General features: G+C 49.2%; 10 protein-coding genes across 10 annotated transcripts; 7 read left to right on the top strand and 3 right to left on the bottom strand.

The window, feature by feature from the left end:
- Positions 1–333: 333 nt before the first annotated feature.
- Positions 334–876, top strand: BDR25DRAFT_375748 (uncharacterized protein). The gene is made up of 2 exons (XM_033697406.1): positions 334–646; positions 717–876. The coding sequence occupies exons 1-2, from the start codon at positions 400–402 to the stop codon at positions 830–832; spliced, it is 363 nt and encodes a 120-aa protein (XP_033553542.1). The 5' UTR covers positions 334–399; the 3' UTR covers positions 833–876.
- A 931-nt stretch (positions 877–1,807) lies between these two features.
- BDR25DRAFT_322077 (uncharacterized protein) lies at positions 1,808–2,300 on the bottom strand (the record flags this gene model as incomplete). Its single annotated transcript, XM_033692008.1, has 2 exons — positions 1,808–2,189; positions 2,245–2,300. The coding sequence occupies 2 exons, from the start codon at positions 2,298–2,300 to the stop codon at positions 1,808–1,810; spliced, it is 438 nt and encodes a 145-aa protein (XP_033553541.1).
- Positions 2,301–3,245: 945 nt separating this feature from the next.
- Positions 3,246–4,799, bottom strand: BDR25DRAFT_210862 (FAD-binding domain-containing protein; the record flags this gene model as incomplete). The annotated part of the gene is made up of 1 exon (XM_033684666.1): positions 3,246–4,799. One exon carries the CDS (start codon positions 4,797–4,799, stop codon positions 3,246–3,248), a length of 1,554 nt encoding a protein of 517 aa, XP_033553540.1.
- A 446-nt stretch (positions 4,800–5,245) lies between these two features.
- On the top strand, positions 5,246–6,343 carry BDR25DRAFT_349766 (uncharacterized protein; the record flags this gene model as incomplete). The annotated part of the gene is made up of 4 exons (XM_033694594.1): positions 5,246–5,331; positions 5,375–5,658; positions 6,094–6,144; positions 6,174–6,343. The coding sequence occupies 4 exons, from the start codon at positions 5,246–5,248 to the stop codon at positions 6,341–6,343; spliced, it is 591 nt and encodes a 196-aa protein (XP_033553539.1).
- Positions 6,344–6,674: 331 nt separating this feature from the next.
- BDR25DRAFT_300590 (uncharacterized protein) lies at positions 6,675–8,063 on the bottom strand. Its single transcript, XM_033689407.1, has one exon. The coding sequence runs from the start codon at positions 7,794–7,796 to the stop codon at positions 6,798–6,800; it is 999 nt and encodes a 332-aa protein (XP_033553538.1). The 5' UTR covers positions 7,797–8,063; the 3' UTR covers positions 6,675–6,797.
- Positions 8,064–10,315: 2,252 nt separating this feature from the next.
- Positions 10,316–11,324, top strand: BDR25DRAFT_375744 (Isochorismatase hydrolase; the record flags this gene model as incomplete). The annotated part of the gene is made up of 5 exons (XM_033697405.1): positions 10,316–10,379; positions 10,431–10,465; positions 10,526–10,673; positions 10,727–10,805; positions 10,853–11,324. 5 exons carry the CDS (start codon positions 10,316–10,318, stop codon positions 11,247–11,249), a joined length of 723 nt encoding a protein of 240 aa, XP_033553537.1. The 3' UTR covers positions 11,250–11,324.
- An 875-nt stretch (positions 11,325–12,199) lies between these two features.
- Positions 12,200–12,681, top strand: BDR25DRAFT_310039 (uncharacterized protein; the record flags this gene model as incomplete). The annotated part of the gene is made up of 2 exons (XM_033691128.1): positions 12,200–12,217; positions 12,277–12,681. 2 exons carry the CDS (start codon positions 12,200–12,202, stop codon positions 12,679–12,681), a joined length of 423 nt encoding a protein of 140 aa, XP_033553536.1.
- Positions 12,682–12,986: 305 nt separating this feature from the next.
- On the top strand, positions 12,987–14,944 carry BDR25DRAFT_278002 (farnesyl-diphosphate farnesyltransferase). Its single transcript, XM_033687650.1, has 4 exons — positions 12,987–13,244; positions 13,381–14,440; positions 14,492–14,668; positions 14,719–14,944. The coding sequence occupies exons 1-4, from the start codon at positions 13,177–13,179 to the stop codon at positions 14,842–14,844; spliced, it is 1,431 nt and encodes a 476-aa protein (XP_033553535.1). The 5' UTR covers positions 12,987–13,176; the 3' UTR covers positions 14,845–14,944.
- A 391-nt stretch (positions 14,945–15,335) lies between these two features.
- BDR25DRAFT_252867 (eukaryotic translation initiation factor 4E) lies at positions 15,336–16,836 on the top strand. The gene is made up of 3 exons (XM_033686204.1): positions 15,336–15,802; positions 15,854–15,925; positions 15,979–16,836. Exons 1-3 carry the CDS (start codon positions 15,572–15,574, stop codon positions 16,447–16,449), a joined length of 774 nt encoding a protein of 257 aa, XP_033553534.1. The 5' UTR covers positions 15,336–15,571; the 3' UTR covers positions 16,450–16,836.
- A 197-nt stretch (positions 16,837–17,033) lies between these two features.
- Positions 17,034–19,496, top strand: BDR25DRAFT_252861 (DnaJ-domain-containing protein). Its single transcript, XM_033686203.1, has 6 exons — positions 17,034–17,217; positions 17,271–17,314; positions 17,398–17,491; positions 17,560–17,614; positions 17,688–18,792; positions 18,857–19,496. Exons 1-6 carry the CDS (start codon positions 17,112–17,114, stop codon positions 19,004–19,006), a joined length of 1,554 nt encoding a protein of 517 aa, XP_033553533.1. The 5' UTR covers positions 17,034–17,111; the 3' UTR covers positions 19,007–19,496.
- Positions 19,497–19,532: the final 36 nt, after the last annotated feature.

Here is a 19,532-nt window from a genome sequence, read left to right as displayed (position 1 = left end):
TCCCATAATCACTGTTGGATGTGGCGGCGGTGAGAAGTTCGATAATCCAACATGCTCAGCACACTTTCATATTCACACATAATCACAGACACTGGGAGATGTGCATCATAGCAACATTTTGTGGCAGAGCCTTTCACCTTCTATTGGCCACTAACAATCCTAAATGACCTGATACTGCTCATGAAGAACATTAGAGGACTTTTCACTCCCCACCGTATTCATGCAGCTATGTGCCTTAGCACTCTTTACTCGGCCCACAGCCTTTTCCAAAGGCAAGTATAAGAAGGCTATGTCTTCCTTCCATCTTTCCCACATCACCCATCATAACTCAATCTCTTCATCCATCTCTTAGTCCCCTATATTTACCTACAAAGGCCAATTACTTCCAACATATCCATCATGCAGATCAAAGCTCTTGCTTCTTTCCTATTCGCCTCCGTGGTAGTTCAAGCCGCTCCCGGCACACCCGTTCAAGAGCGCCAGGCGACTCCGACCGTCTATGGTCAATTTTTTGCGGGCACTGCCTGCCTCCAGCGTCTGGTCGATGACATCGTGTTCGCTCAGAACACGGAGGATTGCATCCCCAACACCATTACTGGCGGTTACGACAGCATTAGTTTGACTGGGAACCATCTTACTCGTACTTGTAAGCGAAATAAACACCCCCAAGCGGAAATGGTCGTTTGAAAAGATGGAATACTAACAAATTCATGCAGTGAGGGTCTACAGCCTCCCTGGCTGTCCCGTCAATCAGGGTAACTACTTCGATCTTCATCCTGGAAATCCCGACCAGTGTTTTGCTCAGAAAGTTGGCTCTGCGCGTTTCCTCTGATACGACGCCTGTAGAGCCTAAAAGAGAGCTGATGGGATGTGGAGGAGCCTCTATAAGTCTATACAGAACTACCTTGTGTTAATTTGGTTACATTATCACTCACACTCCTTTGGTATATAGAAAAAACAATTTTTTTTTTTCCGGGAGTGTTCGTGTTCGCTGGATGTTCCGTGACCCTCTTTGCTGCAGTAGTATCAGAATTTGTCTACTTTTTGATCCAATTCTACCATCGGTTTCAACGTTCCATCAATGTACCCATCGTCCGGGCTATACCTAATCCACTTCTAGCCTTCGCACTCAATCGAGAGGAGGAAATAGCTGCTTCCTAACTTGCTCCGCAATGTGATGTTGCGTCACGAGGGAACCGCTTTATATATTTGCGGAGAGAAGGAGATATCTAAATATGGAACTACACGGAGGCACTAGCTTGCCACATTGTTAATAGTAGTAGCAGATATTTAGAGGTTGGTATTGATGTACCACACCTTGCTTGTGCAACTACCTGACCTTCTACCTAGCCCGCCATGCTGTTAACAGGAAATGAAAGGATCGGAACCCCCACACAGAGCAAGAGATGAGCATTAGCTGGCATGACTTGACTCTCAGTGAAAATTGAAACAGCTGGATAGTAGGAATTAGGGGAGGGGGTTTGAATGCAAATAATTTGGCCTGTGGCGAGTGCTATTAAGAACGTACTGGCGCTACAGGCTACGTCATACATGAAGATCTTCTCGCGTGGGCAAGGCTTTAACTCCAATACTCGCTTATAGGCTGCACAGACTTAATTTCGCTTTTGTCCTAAGAGTGCATGAAACCTTTATAACAACCTTCTCAAGGCATGAAACGTAGGTGTGGTACTATTCTAGATTGAATTATGAGTCCCTAAGCCCATTGCTGATCCCATAGGTCCAGAATTGGATGCATAGTATAGCAAAACCCTATCCGCCTTACTGCCTAATTCCTAGTTTCTTATAATTACTCTCCCTTCTCCCTCGCCTCCACCTCCGCATCCAGAACCAGAATACCCTCCATTCCATCTTGTACAACCTCCTCATCCACAATTAAAATGGCCAAAAACCTCGCCCCATCATCCTTACTCATGTTCTCACTCCACACATGATGGCATCCTGGAGCCTCGTACCAAAAACTTCCCGGAGGGCAAGTTATCGGCTCCTCGCAATTCATTTGATTCACGGTCGTACCCTCGAGTGCAACCGCTACTACAGCAGCCCCACCATGGCGGTGGGCTGGGGTGGCGCCGTTAGGTGGAAAATTGACTTCAGCAACAATCATGATCTTGCCAGGAAGATTGGAGGGTTGCAAGGTGGAGAGGATTTTGAGACCTTCGCGTGGACGCCTGAATTGTTTTAGATGGAAAATATGAAGAGCAGATGTAATCAGGAGCCAAATACCCTTCGACTTGCCAGACGTCGTCGATCTTGACTACTTTTGTGGATTTTGATGCCATGTTGAAGTCCTCGATTGTATTGTGGAATGGAGAATGTGGGAGGATCGTTTGGATGCTGCAATCCAGGCAGCTTTACTCCCGCTTCTACCTTATATATGTTCAAATGTCAAGCATGACACTAGGTATCTCTGACAGAAAATGAAAGTGACCGATGGATTTGGTATCTCCATGCTTCGATGGCCGTTTCGCATTCGGTGCTGTGCCAATGGCCGAGTACCCGAGACGCCGTGCTGATATCCGATTCGGTCAGTACGAGACATGCCGACCTTGGCTACACTGTCTGCTGCCAATCAAGATTTGAAAGGTGCTGATTCATAGTTTGTGAAGCGCCGTTAGTGGCGGGTTATTAAATGCATGAAAAAACGATAGGCCGAGGAAATGGCGGAGACCATAGCCGGTACTAGATCTTCACATCTTGGCTATTTCTGACATATGTACTCGTTCTAATATATAGGAATCGAAACTAATAGGGCTCCCTCAACATTTAATCCATTCCTAAAAGCTATTCCAAGAATACACAGACCCCCAAGTAGCAAGACTTCCCCAGAAGCAAGGAAGTCTAGTTTCACGAGTCTACTTTATCGCATCGATAAAAATGCAGAAAATCGCATAAGGCTCGAGAACCCTCATGTGGTGTTCCTTTAGTGAAACGGTCGACCGATTTGGAAGATATTATGCAGACGTTTGAGGCGAATTGGTTCTATGAATCTTTGGCGAACAGTGCCTTATTGGAGAGGGGGGAAGTGGAATTAAAGAAACGGCCACGGAGCTTCAATCCACTATTCCACCTATCTCGTTACATAAATATCTATTAGAATAGCTAGGAGTTCCTTGAAAATCTTTGGGGGCACAACGAATACGAACTTAAGGAGAAACCACTCAGAGTAGACTGAAAAAGTTGTCTTGACGACTCCCTTGTGTAAACTAACCCATGTGGGGCTGACTTTACTCCCTCTTGCGCTTGAGAAGATAGTCGCCGCCGCGAATGGCCTTCCAAATTCCGTAAACAGCCCTCATGAATGCAGTGCTGAGCACGAGTCGCTTTACTTGTCCTTTCAGGCCCTGTCCGTAGAAATTCTCTTCGCGATCTCTTTCGGAATGTTCTCGAACTTTCTCGTAGATCGTTGGAAGAGAGCTAGCGTTATATTTTTGGCGAAGAGCAGTGTACTTGCGCTTATCGTATATCTCCCAGAATTCTTCTTCTGTGTAGAAAGCCCGAGCATAGAGCCACTTTAAACCCCCCATTTTCTGCACACTTGCCTCGAGGTCGCGGTTTGCCTTCACGTATTCGGGATAGCTGGACTGATAGGGGCCCCAAACTCCAACATTGATGTACTGCTCTGCTGAATTGGAGCTGTCGCTGGACGGGTCATCGCCGTCGCTGGATGCTTGGAATGCTATGTTTCGAGACTTGGCAAGACTGTTTGGGTGGGCCATAGAGCCTCTAGTGTTTTGGGGAAGTGGGCATAACCAAAGAGGATAGATTCCAAATCTTGAATCTATGAAGTTGATGAATTCGGACGCGTTCAGCGCTGGCAGTGCAAGATCTTGTATTATATAGCGATCGGTATGGCCGGAGGCGTGCATTGCGTGGTACATGATTCTCGAATGCATGAAATAATCCAGGATCCAGCGAGTTACAGCGTTGAAGGGCAACAGGAAGTACTGAAAGGCGTACATCCCCATCCAGAAAGATCCACGATCGTAGCGGAAGAGGTAGTCTTTGGTAGGGACAACTTCACTAAAAGGTTTTCCCCTATCCGCAATCGATCGGGCATGAAGGTAGAACCATGGGTTCCAGGGACGGGCGAATCGCTGAAGTTTACCGGCTTGTTGACACGAATCAGTCAGCCGTCCAGATACAACTGCCCCCTTCACTTTGGTGAACAGGATCCCGTCCACAAAATCGTTATCGGATCGGGCTGTCTCGTCTTTCAGTTTTATTATGGCACTGTGGATGCTCGATGTTGGGTAGTACGTTAAAGCAACGTATGGTTTGTAGTCGATCAGGCGCAGCTCGACCAGCGTAAGGACGCCCAGAGTACCAAAGCTGCCTGCCAAACCCCTAAAGAGATCAGGATGTTCGGTGCTAGAGGCAACGGCAAGTGTACCGTCAGCCAGTACTATCTCAACCCAGTTGACTGTTTGGTCAAAAAACCCATATTTAAAGCTGCTACTCTCACCAGCTGTGCCAACAAAGCCGCCGCCGACCGTAATCCCTGGGAACTCCATAACAACAGGCGGCAGGAGGCCCACTCCTATCGTCTCGTTTACAAGGGCGTCCATTGGCATATTCGGTTCGACGAGGGCGGTCTTTTTCTCCAGGTCTAGATGCAGAACGCGATTCAATGAGCTCACGTCCACAATCCGGTCTGGATCAAATGCGACATGACGCGTACTGTTCGTAGATCCATGATAGACTCGATACGGCGTCTTGGAGTTGTAGAACTCGCGTATTTTCGTTTGTATTTGCTGGACCATGACGCTGTGGCGTTCCATGCTGCGAATACCAGTGGCGAGGGAAGCAGAAATGTACCCAAAAGTCTAAGGCACGAAGGCGAAAGGGTGTGGACGAAGGGCTTGCGAATTCCTTGCACAGGCGCACATATAATATTGTTCGTCAATGTACTCAGGATGTTCCACGAAGGGCAGATTGGGTCCGAGGTAGGGTGACTTGGTTCTCAATTTTCAATAGGTCAACGGTGAGACCGAATAGTAGGACAAAGATGGTTAAGTGACAGAGAGAGTTCGAGACATCAAAGGAGGCTGTATGACGGACTGTAGAGAGCGGGGGATGTTGTGTGAGTGCTGTCGCGTCCATTTGGTGGTTGCTGAAGAGCTGCTTCTGGTTTCCGGAACCCGCCGGTTCCGCGCTCATCCAACCGGCCAAACCTAGACATCTCCCACTCTCATTCTCCCTCGACGGTTTTACTTCCACTAACACCATGAAAGGAGGAATTTCAATCTCCGAGCCACTATACAAAATAAGCAACGATACTCCCTTCGCTAGTCTTAGAATTGTCGCAATCTTGTCACATCGTCCTAAAACGAGCGCTTGCTTAGGGGTTCCAAAGGGTTGCACCTTTCAAAAGACATGAATTGGCGTACTGGATGCTGTACTCTCTTCACTTATACGTCAGGCCTTCTGGACAACAAGCTTACCCCGCCAAGACACCCTGGACCCTCAAACCCTTTTCCCCTGCCCAGAGCGGTACAGTCGTGATACGAAGAGCTCCCGCGAAGCCAGCTCCTCAGACTACATACCATTTCTCTCATAGCACCCACGTCTCGAACACATTGCCAATCACGATGAAGGGTTTGGACAAGGCAAACGATGCATCACGTGACGGTAAAGTAGGTCGCGAGAAGTGTAATAGAGCCAACCTTAAAATCAAAAAGACTGCCCAACAATAATAAAACAAGCACAGAAGCTAATAGGAAAGAAATAGAAAACTAATCAATTTGTTGCAATATTATTTTGCATGTCATACAGGAGAGATCTTGGAAAGGTGAAAGGAAGAAGTGAAGAATAAGGTAATTGTCTGAATAGCTATCAGTAGGGTGCACACTAGTGAGAATAACAAACAAGAAAGCAGCTAACGTTAATTGAACAATAACTCATGATTACTACTGTAACTATTGTATAAGAAGAATTTCTGCGCAGAGCTTAAAGATCACTCACTTCTTTGCTTCATATCATGTTACCAACTCTTCTATTACACCATCTTACCTTGAACTCTTTTTAATATCTCTATAGTGGCTTTATTTTAATCCCCCTCCTGCACTCCGCAAGACAGATTGCATATGCTAGCTTCGAAAATTCAATATACTAAAGCAGCCTCGAGTCCGCTACTCCGTATTCGTCGCACCAAGCTCTCCTTCAAACTGCCCCCCTGGAGGATTGGGAAAAGATAATTAGCCCTTCAACGTGCCAGTTGGACATCCAAGAGACAAAACACGTTCAATATCTTCTTTCTTCAATAAATGACGATGTGCCGAAGGAAGAAGAGATTGCTAGATGTGCTGAAGCTATTGAAGTTTGATGCACAAGGTTGAGGATAAAGAGAAGGATCTAGAAGCAGTTCGCGCCAACATTGCGCACCTCAAGGAGGCATTCAAGTGTGCGATTTTTTAAACCATTGAACTGGTATTTCTGGTCTTACCGACCTTAATTGGCATGGCGATCCCACTGCATCACAGTGAGCAAACACAACCCCGAATTATTAGTCAGGAACGACTAGGCTGACAGAATTTAAATCTCTCCTCTCTCCCTTCTAGAGTTCACTCTCCCCTAGCTATTTTCACCGTTTAGTACTATTCCCGACTAATATCACATTGTATATTAGGCCCACCTTCATTTGCTTGACGGAAGTATTCAATCGATTCTATCAATTCATTAAGATGAAATATTTAACGCTTTCTAATGCACTTCAAACAGAATGCCACGTTGGAGGAGGCTAAACGATCACTAAACCCATCCGTTCCTGCAACTTCAATCTAAATAGATTCCTTCCCAGTAATCCGGACAAACTCCCCCTGAATATGATCCCATATTTTCTTATCCCACCCTTCCGTTCTCAACTTCGCCAGGAGCTCCTCATTTTTTGCTCCTCCGCTTTCGCAATGTTGGTCAACGGTGTAGACACCACTACCGGGCTTTCCATTGGTACCGTGGGCAATAGCAAGACCACCACCTACAGGAACGCCAGAGGCCTCGCCATCATGTGGGGGATACTGTGCACTAGTCGCTAGGTACAAGTGGCGCTCTCCAGATTCGTCGTTTGGAATGTAGACAAGGGGACCGAAGACCTTAAAGATAGCTTTCAATATAAACGGTACGAAGCCTGGGTCTCGGGCTATGTTACTGCGGACGGGGCCAGGGAAGTCGTGGATAAAGGACACTTCGGGGGCCATCTTTGCAACAGTTTCTAGACTTAGAGTGATGGTGGATGCGCCTTGGCCACGTGCTCTCATGAGTGGGACATTCCTGCACTGGAAATCTTCATTCACGAAAGGGCCTTCCTTAGTGCCAGCCATGACAGAAACGACTCGTCGAAGGTCTGGCGCTGCGCGCAAGAGTGGGAGAAGATTGAGCATGAACCGAGTTCGTGAGTGGACGATCAATGACGCCGCTAGGTGTAAACCTTCTTCTGTGTCTGTTCCACTGGAAAGTGTACCTGTGGTGATGAACAGGATGTTGATAACCTTCTCTTTCGCTTTCAACTCTTGACAGGCTTTGTCGACGTTTTTGAGCAATCCCGTGTCCATTCTCATGAAAATATACTCTCCATCAGGATTCAGGGTCTTGAGCTCGGATGAGATTCGATCAGCAGCCTTTTGAGACCGTCCGATAAAGTATGCTCGAGGATGTTTACAGTGCTTAGCGAAGGCCTTAAGAGCATATTCGCCGATGCCAGAAGTGCCTCCTACGAAAACAGCGACCAAGTGGGAGGGAAGTTTTGTGTTGGAAGACTTGACTAAGTCGAGGAATACCATTATTACTAGATAAGATAACCAATACGGATGTCAAGGTTTATAATTATTTAGAAGACGAAGGTATGCGTTGTAACGGATTAAGATGACATGAACAAAGGGGAGTAGTGACCTATTTGTATCTCTTTCATCGCAACAAATCTTGCCCGACATTTGCACTATCTATCCGACTCCGCGAGGCGAGGCGGAAATCGCATAGAGTGATATGGCAGCCAGCACGTATATTCAGCACGCACGGAGAAGAATAAAGCCGTGAGGAAAGCCGTGAGGGTTTCGTGATCTGAAGTTGATGGTCATGATCTCGGACGTAGCTTTCTCGACCAATCAGCAGCTCTTAAGGTCGCTTTACCGGCCGTAAGTTGGTCCGCCTACTAGCCTCATTTCGTATTCTTCAAAAAGCATCCCGCCACCTCTTTCATCAGACCGTAATTCAGCGTATCGTTAGATCCGTGAATGCGAGGCTTGATTAGCCGTTTATATATCGTGAATGGCTATATTTAAACAACGAAGAGCGTGCCTGTAGTATTCTCATTCGTCGTCACCGCTCCCCTGGTCCTCTTCCGACAACGACATATCAGCGACAGAATATTGACGGCTGAGTACACGTCTTCGCTCCACGATACCGCCTAGCAAATATGCAATGATAGCATCATAGAGTTTCCCTCGTCTACGATTCACACGATACCCAAATCGCAACGCGAGGAAGAGGTTTAAAGGTGAAGAGCGAACGTCTGGTAACCTTTTGGCCATTTCTACGTTCTCTTCATGATTGTGCTTTATTGGAGTGAGCACCAATTAAAATGCCCACCCTCTCCCCCACAACCATTCCTCGTCACGCCCTTCCTCAATGAACATTCTCTTCCAGGTCCTAGTCGTTTTTGTCCTCACATTGCATCTTAACAACTGACGTGAGACGTGACAGGATGGGTAATTCAGACAGATATTAGCATCCCGTTGACTCACCTGCAGTTCTAGAAAGATATCGAATAGATAGAGCCTACCCTAGTTGTTCCGCGCTATGTGACAACATGCTCTATTTAATTCGCGTCGGCTTACCACTAGACCCTGCTTCACGATGGTAATTGAGGCTGGGCGCTACTCGTAATATTGGAATGCGCAGTATACGATAAGTGTTTAGGAAACGTGGTGGTGCTGTGGACCTGAACCCATCTGTGGTTCACAACGCAGGAATATCATTGGCCACATTTCGCTCTTCTTTAACGTTCTACTAATTCAAGTCGTTGTTTTTATCTATCCAACAAGCGTGAGGGGAATGAAGCCCAATCAAGACCAAATCAGTATCTCCATGCCATCTATCCAATCCGAACCTTCCACTGTCACATCGACGGCCAGAAGGACCGTGCAACAAAAACCCCCCATTTCGCTTATATCAGAGTTTTGAAATTAGGTCGAGGGATAAAGTATTAGGAAATCGTCGACGGTGGCAAGTTGCGACCATACAAAATTCGATCAGGGTTGGAGAGGAATACTCGGGGTCACCATAGCCAATATCGAAAGAACGAACATCAAGAGAACCGCGGAAGGCGAGATATGGCAGGCCGTTCTTTGTATTTGATTGGAAAACGAAACATGTCGCTGCACCATTGCCAACCCTAACGACTTCCCACCATTTCAAGATCTCCAGAACGCCGCATCTTTCAATAACCCAGTCTCGCAATGGTTGAGTGCCCCCAAGCCCATAGTGTGAAGAATTTCTCTTCTGCAATGGATTTTCAATCCCTGACTAACAACCTTCGGACTTACAATCGACAAACTCCACTAACAAGCAAAGTTTACAAGGAGGCATGTCGTTTCAAAATACGCTAAAGCGGTGACAGAATGCTGATGACCTGCAGGGAAGTGCATGTTCAGAGCGGGGGTATCCGTTGCGGCCGCATCAAGCATCCACTTCAAGCGAGACGCTACTCAACTACTTCCATGGGTTCTCGTAGCCCCATTTACTGGAATTTTTATCAAACACCAAATCGGGCCTTGCACATGGGCTGGTGTAGCAGCAAGCTCTGCACTCAACACCATGGACTATGCTCGAGGCGATCCTAGGTCTGATGTCCGAGACCTTGGCAAGATTTCCTCCCTGGCCCTTCATGGTTTTGGTCCATTCGGTGTGATACCCACATGTCCCGGTGGTTATAGCGAATTAGTCAGGCCTTTGATATCAACCACAACGGCTTTTCTTCGTATCGACTGACGACCGACGAGCGGCAAAACGTCACGATGCAATCTTCTATGCATGTCGGCCTGACGATCTAGCAGTTGGACGAACACTTCGCAGTGGGCTAAGAAGCGGGAAAGAATTGACATCGTGATGGGCCTTATATGCTAGCTGGATTAAGAGGATGTGGATTACCGATGCTTTGATGGGAGGGAGTAGTGAAGATGTTGAGGTATATAAAGCCTCCCAAGTTCCTGCATTGAAGTCTAACACCGCTCACTCCTCTCTAGCATATTCAGCAAGACTATTTCAAGCAAGAAATAAGAGAGGCTTTCATTAATAAGTCGCTATGAAATTCGGCTCAAGCATTGTGTTGCTTTCCTTCGGGCTCTTTAACGTCGTTCGTGGTGATGGTGAGTCCAAGTTTTGCTGTATAACGTCATAATGGATCTAACATATGCCAGCTGTTCCTTGGGAGCGGATCGACAAGAACAACTCTGTATGTCCAACTTCTTCTAAGAATCCTTCCTGCAAAGTGGTCTTACTAACAGTTGTGTAGATGCTCTTGATTCTCGATCTCCAAGTCGGCCTCTACCAGCTCAGCCGTGACTGGGATGCTACGCTCTACCGTGACAACATGATGGCTCATGCTGAGCTAGGCAAGCTCTTCAATCTGCCCACTGTCCTGACTACCTCGGCTCAGCAAGGTATGCCTCATCTAATTCCCAACTGTGACTCTGGCTAATAGTTGCCTCCACAGGTCCGAATGGTCCCCTGCCAAAGGAGATGCTAGCAATGTACCCCGATGCCCCCCTCATCCAACGCCAGGGCGAAGTCAAGTCAGTCCTCTTCCTAGTCCTCCTTTCCTGTTTCTAATCCATCGCAGCGCCTGGGACAATCCCGAATTCCGCGCGGCCGTGAAAGCGACCGGCAAGCAACAAATCATCGTCGCTGGCATCGTAACTGACGTGTGCACCGCCTTCCTTGCGCTTTCTCTCCGCGCCGAAGGCTACTCCGTCTTTGCCAACATCGAAGCCTCGGGTACAACGACAGCTCTCGTCCGAGACACGGCCAACTCGCGCATGGAGAAGGCCGGCGTCCAGCTTGTGAGCTTGTTCTCCATCGTGTGTGATTTGATGCGTGACTGGAGGAATACTCCTGGGGCTAAAGAAGTCCTGCCGTATCTGGATAGGTATATGCCGGTTTATGGAATGCTGGCGAGGGGTCATGCGGCAGCTGTTGAGAATGGGACAGTGATTCCGGGGGAGCAGGGATTAATCTAGATATTTGGGTTAGTAATGAGAGGAAGGGAAGGAGCTTGAGAGAAGTGAATTTGAAGGTGGCAAAGTAGGGTAGGGGAAGTAGAGGAGTTGGAGGAGCTAGCAATGACTGCGTAGTTTCAGGCATGGGAAATGCTCACTTCTTTCCAGATAATTACCATCTATCACTTACAGAAACTTTTTTTTAACATGTTAACGTTTACCCTAACCGTTTCTCGTATCCTAACTCCTGGAAACCCTACTGTAGACGCAGCTAACCTGTGCATTTAGAGGAAGTTGTGAACAATTGAGCGAATGACAATGTGGTCTTTTTACTTTTCATTTTAAAGAGGTGGGGTTTGTGCGGGCATGTCTGCGTGTCCGCCCACAGTAGGTCAAGCTCCGGTACGATGGTGCGTCACAGCATAGCGATAGCTGCAACACTCAGTGACGCCCAACTCGTAACACTGCTACTTGAGCACTGTGATTTAAGCTATCAACACGCCTGGACAAGACAAAGACGTTCGCTCGTATAACCCTTGTTAAAGGGGTTAGGGAGATACAGGTGGCCCGCTCCAGCAATGTGATAAACCTGCTCAATAGAACAGCCTCGTACGGAGGCTACCAGAGTACGCGCAAATGTGGCACATTGAGACAAAGAAGCTGGCTCACACAATCGTTTCGCTAACGACGGAAACAAACATAACCTATCATACGCCCTTCCATCCAACACTACATCAATGGATGAGCTTATTCTGGATCCGATTTGTGGTTCGTGATATATTCGAGATGAAAGAAAGGGTGCGGTCCGTCGGGTAAAGCTTGGTAGATTGATCGACACCAGGAATCAGATGTGTTCCTGCACACCCCAATGGCAATTATAAAATAGCAGACGATGAACTATCTTAAGGCTTGAACAACGTTCGTTCTCAAAGTCCTGAAGATCCAGGCACAAGTTATCAGTAGATGCGAAAATGTACTTTGCAAAAAAGGTGAGCCCTGAGACGCTAGTTTGATATCTCGGCTTTAGTTGAACTGAAAATCATTGTAGATACTCGCCCTTTTCCCCGTCCTCGCATACCAAAATGGCCGCGGCAATGCCTACAGCCCCTGCCCATCACAAAGTGACATCCCAATCGGCTTCGTCCAAACATACTCGGCATACGCGTGCAGAGGGGATCTTCAAACTTTCCCCAACGTGACAAGCGGCATTTGCGTAGATGCAAAGAACTTCACGACTGTGAGAGGGTATAGGAAAGGGAATACGCCAGAGGGCGTGGAATGCACCTTCGATTTCTATGCGGCGCCGGGGTGCAAGGGGTTTTCTGTATCGGCGGGAAGGGAAACGGATGGGAGTAATAATTGGATTGAGTGTGTGAGGAGTTTTGTGGATGTAAAGGGGGAGGTAGTGTCGTCTGGGGCGAGTTTTATGTATTCTTGCTATTCGAGGCGTTGAGGGATGGTGATTTAGGCGGGGAATGTGGAGTAAAAGTAGTGGAAGCCATGATATACAGGCGGGTTTAAGGAGAGATTAGTGGAGAGGCAGAAATTCGCATCTCAGAGACTACGTCCCCAAAGCTAGCAACAGGTCGAAGAGGTGAAGCACATATTATTGTTTTTTGGGGGGGTCTTGAGGATGAGGATGAATGGACGGAAAAATACCGGGATTCCGGTTGGGCGCACGGACCATATATGACCAACCTTGCAGATGCAGGTGGCCTCTGTGGAGAAGAAAAGTGATGGTGAGCAATCGGTGAGGAGCACACACCCGACCCCATCCATCAAAGGTCTTCGCCCTTCCTTTACCGATGCACGCCCAGTAGACTACGTGACTTCATCATCCCCTCTTTCCTCACTTCCTCACGTGCCGTCCAATTGAAGCAGCCTCTAGTTCCCGCACCTATATCGCGTGGAACACTCCTCGTTACCGTCTCCTTAAATTTTCGCAACCATGGTGAGCCCATTGAGCTTGATATACTACACTTTCCACCCTCAAGAGCTCAGATCGATCATACAATGGTATGTTCCTCGCACTAGTACTTTCGGCTGCCGGAGTGCAGTCGGCGCTGCGTTATTTTCACGTCAATTCTTCACTCCCCAATACCACACCCTCGTCGTGCATTTGCTTTGTGCGCATTACTAAAACGGCGCACAGGAAAGTATGGCACAACCCCGTCCACGAGCGCGATGAGTCCAAAGAGCCGGCATCGCTCAAGAGATGCTTCTTCTTCCTTGACAAGACGAGTCGGAGCTTTTCCGCGGTCATTAAGGAGCTGCACCCCGAACTCCTCGTCCCAGTCTGTCTGTTCTATCTCGTTCTGCGTGGCCTGGATACAATAGAAGATGACATGACACTGCCGCTGGAGAAGAAGGAGCCAATTTTGCGGAACTTTCAGGACATCCTGGAGCAGGATGGATGGACGTGCAACGAGAATGGCCCGAACGAGAAGGATAGGCAACTGCTTGTCGAGTTCAATGTTGTTGTGGAAGAATTCAAGAAGATCAAGCCTGCATACCGTACAATCATCAAGGATATCACCAAGAGGATGGGCAACGGCATGGCAGATTATGCTAACAATGCGGAGCACAACACGAACGGTGTCAACACCATCGCCGATTACGAACTCTACTGCCATTATGTAGCTGGGCTTGTTGGCGAGGGTCTTACCCGTCTGTTTGTTGAAGGCGGCCTCGCAAATGCGGCCCTGCTGAAACGACCTGAGCTCATGGAGTCCATGGGCCAGTTCCTCCAGCAGGTCAACATTATTCGAGACATCAAGGAAGATCTAGACGACAAGCGGCGGTTCTGGCCAAAGCAGATCTGGTCTAAGTATGTCAACAACTTCGAAGACCTCTTCAAGCCGGAAAACAAGCAGCTCGCTCTGAGTGCAAGCTCGGAGATGATCCTGACTGCCTTATCTCGTGCCGACGACTGCTTATACTATCTTGCTGGTATCAAGGAGCAGAGTGTGTTCAACTTCTGCGCGATACCGCAATCCATGGCCATCGCTACCCTTGAAATATGCTTCCAGAATCACGACATCTTTAAGAAGAATGTTAAAATTACGAAGGGAGAGGCATGCCAGTTGATGATCGAGTCGACACAAAACCTCCAGCTGGTATGCGATGTGTTCAAGAAGTATCTCCGCAAGATCCACCAGAAGAACAATCCGCATGACCCCAACTTCCTCCGCATCAGCATGGCATGTGGAAAGGTAAAGCACCAAAGAATGATATGCTACTCGTTATGTTAACATAATTCGCAGACGGAACAATTCATCGAATCAATCTTCCCATCGCAGAAGAAGCCCGTAGACAAGGCGTCTCCCATCAGCGCCGAGCAGGAGGCGAAGACCAAGGCAGAAGCAGAGGAGGCCAAGTGGGACATGATATATATGGGGATGGCGGTTTTCCTTACCTTGTTTCTCATTTCTGGATCTATGGTGAGTTTTGGTAAACGAATGGCTAGCAGCCATCACTGACGTTTGTGCAGCTCTTTGTCGCGTGGATGGCAGGCGCCCGATTCGACATTGCGTTTGGTCAGCTCCGAGAACAGTTCGGGGCTCTGACCGGCTCTACAAAAGTCGTTGGAGATACTTCGGGTCATGGGGAACTCTAATCCTGGAGCGGGTACGTATATCTATGTTTATATGTAATCATAATGTCTGGCGTTGCTTCCCTTGGGTAGGGTTGCAACCAGTGAATACTACTAATATCTGATGCATTGTGGCAAGTACAGCGTTGGTACGTGATGTAAATAGCACGGATGTCAAATTGCAATTCGGTCACTCAATGGCTGTAGTTGTGCCGAAGATGTGCTTATATTAAGACACGCCTTGCTCGGCGACGAGGTTGCCTTTGGGATTGTCCTGACCAGTGGGCTAGGCCTGGAGGTGGCGGCGTGGACATGATCCCACCTGTATTCATAGATTGAATACAAGACTTTGAAACCAACTTCTCCTTCACTCCTCGGTTCTGGCCGTGATCGATGATGTTTGATTATTGATGAGGCAGAAGACAGTGAAACTGAATGTTCTGAATCGGGCCTAGTGCGTTTCGGCCCGCTGCGTCTCCAAAGCGCCTGCATTTTCTTCCGCTCACCAACGAGCAGGAACACCCAAACTGCAAAACACACGCAAACTGCCTCCTCGCGCCTCGTCCCATCGACTCACCAACTCATCTGCCTCCGCCCGCGATCTTCTTTCTTGACTCTCCGCCTGGTGCGAGCCCAAGATCATCAACTGTCGTGCCTCTCTTTACCTCACCTGCCGCCATCACCCCCACAGCCGCGCTCGTCGTCAATATCCCCTCTACTCCCGACCAGCCTCATTGCTTGAATCTTCAACATGGCTGACGTCGCAACTGCGCCGAATCCGCAGCAACCGGTGCCTCTGGACACGATCCCAATTTCTCCGTCAGAGAACACCAATGGCTCAGCCGAGGAGTCAACGGCAACCACAGCTACTACCAACGATAGTGAAATTAAGACTGTCTTTGATGACCCAGACAACTTCAATGTGAAGCATCCTCTGATGCACACTTGGACCTTGTGGTTCACGAAGCCCCCGAGTGGCAAGGTAAGTGCCATTCTGGACCGGCACTATTCTGTGCATCGCTAACGGGGACAGGGCGATAATTGGAACGAGCTTCTCAAGGAAGTCATCTCGTTCGACTCGGTCGAAGAGTTCTGGGGCATCTATGTGAGCACCTCCCCGCCGCACAGTGTGGCCAGTTCCTGCTAACCGCAATGCAGAACAACATCACACCTACCTCGGATCTCGCGCTCAAGTCAGACTACCATCTATTCAAGAAGGGCGTACGCCCAGAGTGGGAAGACTCGCAGAACAAACATGGGGGCAAGTGGGCCTTTCAGTTCAAGGATAAGAAAGCGATCAACATCGACGCACTTTGGCTGCACGTCATGCTCGCGGCGATCGGAGAGAACCTCGAGGACGAAGAGGACAACGAAGTTATGGGTGTTGTCGTCAACGTTCGGCGCGGGTTCTATCGCATCGGTCTTTGGACCCGAACAGTGGGCAAGGCGCTCCCCGGCGAAGCGGGCAAAGGCAGGACTTTTGAGCAGGGGAAGGAAGTCCTGTTGAAGATCGGCCGTCGCTTCAAGGCCGCACTGCAATTGAAGGAGAATGAGAATGTGGAATTCTCTGGACACACGGACTCTGCGCACGCCGGCAGTACGCGCGCCAAGGCCAAGTTTGTCGCATAGAGAAGCGTGGCGAGGGAAACAAACGGACGGACCACCAGCAAGACTGATGACTGGCTGGGCTGGCACGACTGCCTTTGCCTGACGAGTTCTAATCGATGACCACGGCAGTCTGTGGACATGCTATGACGGCTCTTGGGAAGAGGTCTGGATGTACTTTAACCGCACATTTTCTTCAGTTTGCATACCTCTTCTCAACGTCCGTCTGCACTGCTTTAGGGGGAGAAAACAAAATTTCATAATGGGCTCACATGACAAGGGTTGGGTTTCAAGCATGGCGTATGCATGGGTCGGCGACGGATGCGTCTTCTGGTCTTTTTTTTTTTTTTTCTCGATGGGTTTACATGATGGCCATGACGACGGGCAGTCACTGGCCGATATGAGTGGCGGTTACTCTGGTTTCGATAGAAGGCCTCTCTCACTTGACAGACTTAAGCAAACGAGTACCTAAGTATACATGGCCATGATTATAGGCAATGCCAAGGCCTAGGTTGTGACGTCGCTGGTGTGGCTTGGTGAGGCGCGGCAACGACGGCCGTGCGAAAAGAAAGTACGACTTGTCGTCCCTCTGTCTGCTGCCTCGCGACCGAAAAGCTTACAACAAACCCACCCTTTCTTTCCTCCTACCCGCTACCCCCCTCCCCTCCCCCCAACAACCTGCGGCCATGGTTGTAGATACCACCTACTACGATGCCTTGCAGGTCCAGCCCACAGCCACGGAGCTGGAAATTAAGAAGGCCTACCGCAAACTCGCTATCAAGCTGCACCCAGGTAAAGCTCGCAAGCATTTGCGTTGAGTGTTGCTGAGGCTGACGAGGTGCTAGACAAGAACCCCGGTGACGAGACAGCACACGAGAAGTTCCAAGCAGTATGTCGGCCGCCTCCCGCCCTCGCCCTCGCGGGTTTCGTACACACAGTTCGCAGGTGAAGGTGGGGCTCACACCTTGATAGATAGGCGAGGCGTACCAGGTGCTCAGTGACGAGCAGCTGCGGAAGCAATATGACAAGTTTGGCAAGGAGAGCGCTGTGCCGAGCAGCGGGTTCGGTGAGTGCCTCCCGTCCTAGGCTGAGAGGTGAGGTGCCCAGGAGGTTCAAGCGCTGACTGTTCGACAGAGGACCCCGCCGAGTTCTTCACCATGATCTTCGGCGGAGACGCTTTCACTGATTGGTATGCCATGTCTAGCCTCGCATGCGCCCTCTGTGGCCAAGAAATTCCTGCTAACAGAAGAATGATTGATCAGGATCGGCGAAATTTCGCTCATGAAGGACCTCACCAAGACAATGGAGATTTCCATGCGCGAAATGGAAGAGGAGGAAGCCGCTGCCGCCGCCGCGTCCGCATCCGATCCCGCAAAGCCCGAGGCATCGAGTGCTGCCGGACAAGAGACCGGTACGACACCAGCAGAAGCATCTACCCCCGCCAATGCCAAGGAAGCTGAAGCTGCAGCAGAAGCCAAAGCTGCGGTGGAAGCAGAAGCAAAAGAAAGGGCACATGCTGCCTCGCACTCGCCGCCTCCGCCCTACATCGAGACCCCCGCCGCCAGCGCCGCCCCAACTCCCTCTCAGTCAACCCCGCCCATTTCCGGGACTAGTACCCCCCGATCCGGCATGGCGATACCCATTCGACCAGCCATCATGGACAAGTCAGACGAAGAGGCTCAAATGGAAGCTGCAGGCATGACAGACAAGGAGAAAGAGCTACGTGAGAAGCAGAAAAAGAAGGCAGGCCTTACTAAAGAACAGCGCGAAGAACTTGCCGCCTTTGAGCTCGAACGCAAACGGATCCGAGACGAGCGCGTCGCTGCCCTCACCACGAAACTGGTCGAGCGCATTTCCATCTGGACCGAGACGGACAAGGGTCAAGATGTCACATCGGCTTTCAAGGAGAAAATACATCTCGAGATCGAGAACCTGAAGATGGAGAGCTTTGGCTTGGAGATCTTGCACGCAATTGGAGCCACGTACCTCATGAAAGCAACGTCGTTTATCAAATCCCAGAAATTCCTCGGCATCTCAGGCTTCTTTTCTAGGGTCAAGGATAAGGGTACGTTGGTCAAAGAGACATGGAATACCATGTCGGCCGCCATCGACGCGCAGCTGACGATGGAGGAAATGGCCAAGCTCGAAGAAAAGGGCGGCGAGGACTGGACGGATGAGAAGAAGGCTGAATACGAGAAGAAAGTCACGGGCAAGATCCTAGCGGCCGCCTGGAGAGGCAGCAAGTTCGAGATTCAGAGCGTGTTGCGTGACGTCTGCGATAATGCGCTTAATGATAAGAAAGTCAAGCTGGAGAAGAGGGTAGAACGCGCCCAGGCACTTGTTATTATTGGCGAAATGTGCCAGAAGGTATCACCCCCTCGCCCCTGATTTGTCAATCGCACCCACCCATGCTAACGTGGAATGCCTTTAGGCTGAGCGCGACCCCGACGAAGAAGGCGACTTCATGGCTTTTGAGCAACTCATGGCCGAAGCCGCAGCCAAGAAAGAACATAAAAATGACCACAAGAAAGAAAAGAAGAAGGAAAAGGCTTCGTCGTCGGCGGCAAAGGGGAAGGCATGAGCTAACCCTAATCCCCGTCCGCGTACCCTATCCAACGGTTCTCTACCTCCCCTATCCTAGAATAACATGGTAGAACTGTCATAGGCAATCGGCGGGCCTGGTGGGAAGGAGAGTTAGTTCTGATCTGAGTGTGAATAGGATCTGCTTGCAACGGATGAGACCCCTGTTGGGTGATTAATTGATGATTGGGTCGGGTTGGGGTTTGGCATGAATGATCCGAATCAATGATATAAGCTGGCATGAAATAGGATGGGGTGGGGGGGAATAGGCTCCCCCGGTTTTTCATTCAGTCACACTTACATAGCGTGTCAGTCAGTCATGTCATTGAGCGATCGAGCCGAGCGCCACTAGTCGGGTTTTCTGTTCTTGCTTACGATATAGAGTGGAGTGGGGTGCGTAGACTGCGTCTGTCTGGTTCTGATCAATATACTCACCTCTCTTCCTTCGTCGCAACTTTTCTTCCATCCACAATCCTTGCTGTGACAACGAGGAAGCGAGGTGTATATACTAAGCCCTTCTGCCCCGT

This window comes from Lindgomyces ingoldianus, assembly GCF_010093535.1.
Source record: "Lindgomyces ingoldianus strain ATCC 200398 unplaced genomic scaffold BDR25scaffold_3, whole genome shotgun sequence".
Taxonomy (NCBI): Eukaryota; Fungi; Ascomycota; class Dothideomycetes; order Pleosporales; family Lindgomycetaceae; genus Lindgomyces; species Lindgomyces ingoldianus.
The sequence above is the reverse complement of the archived record's forward strand: the minus strand, read 5'-3'. Positions and strand labels throughout refer to the sequence as shown.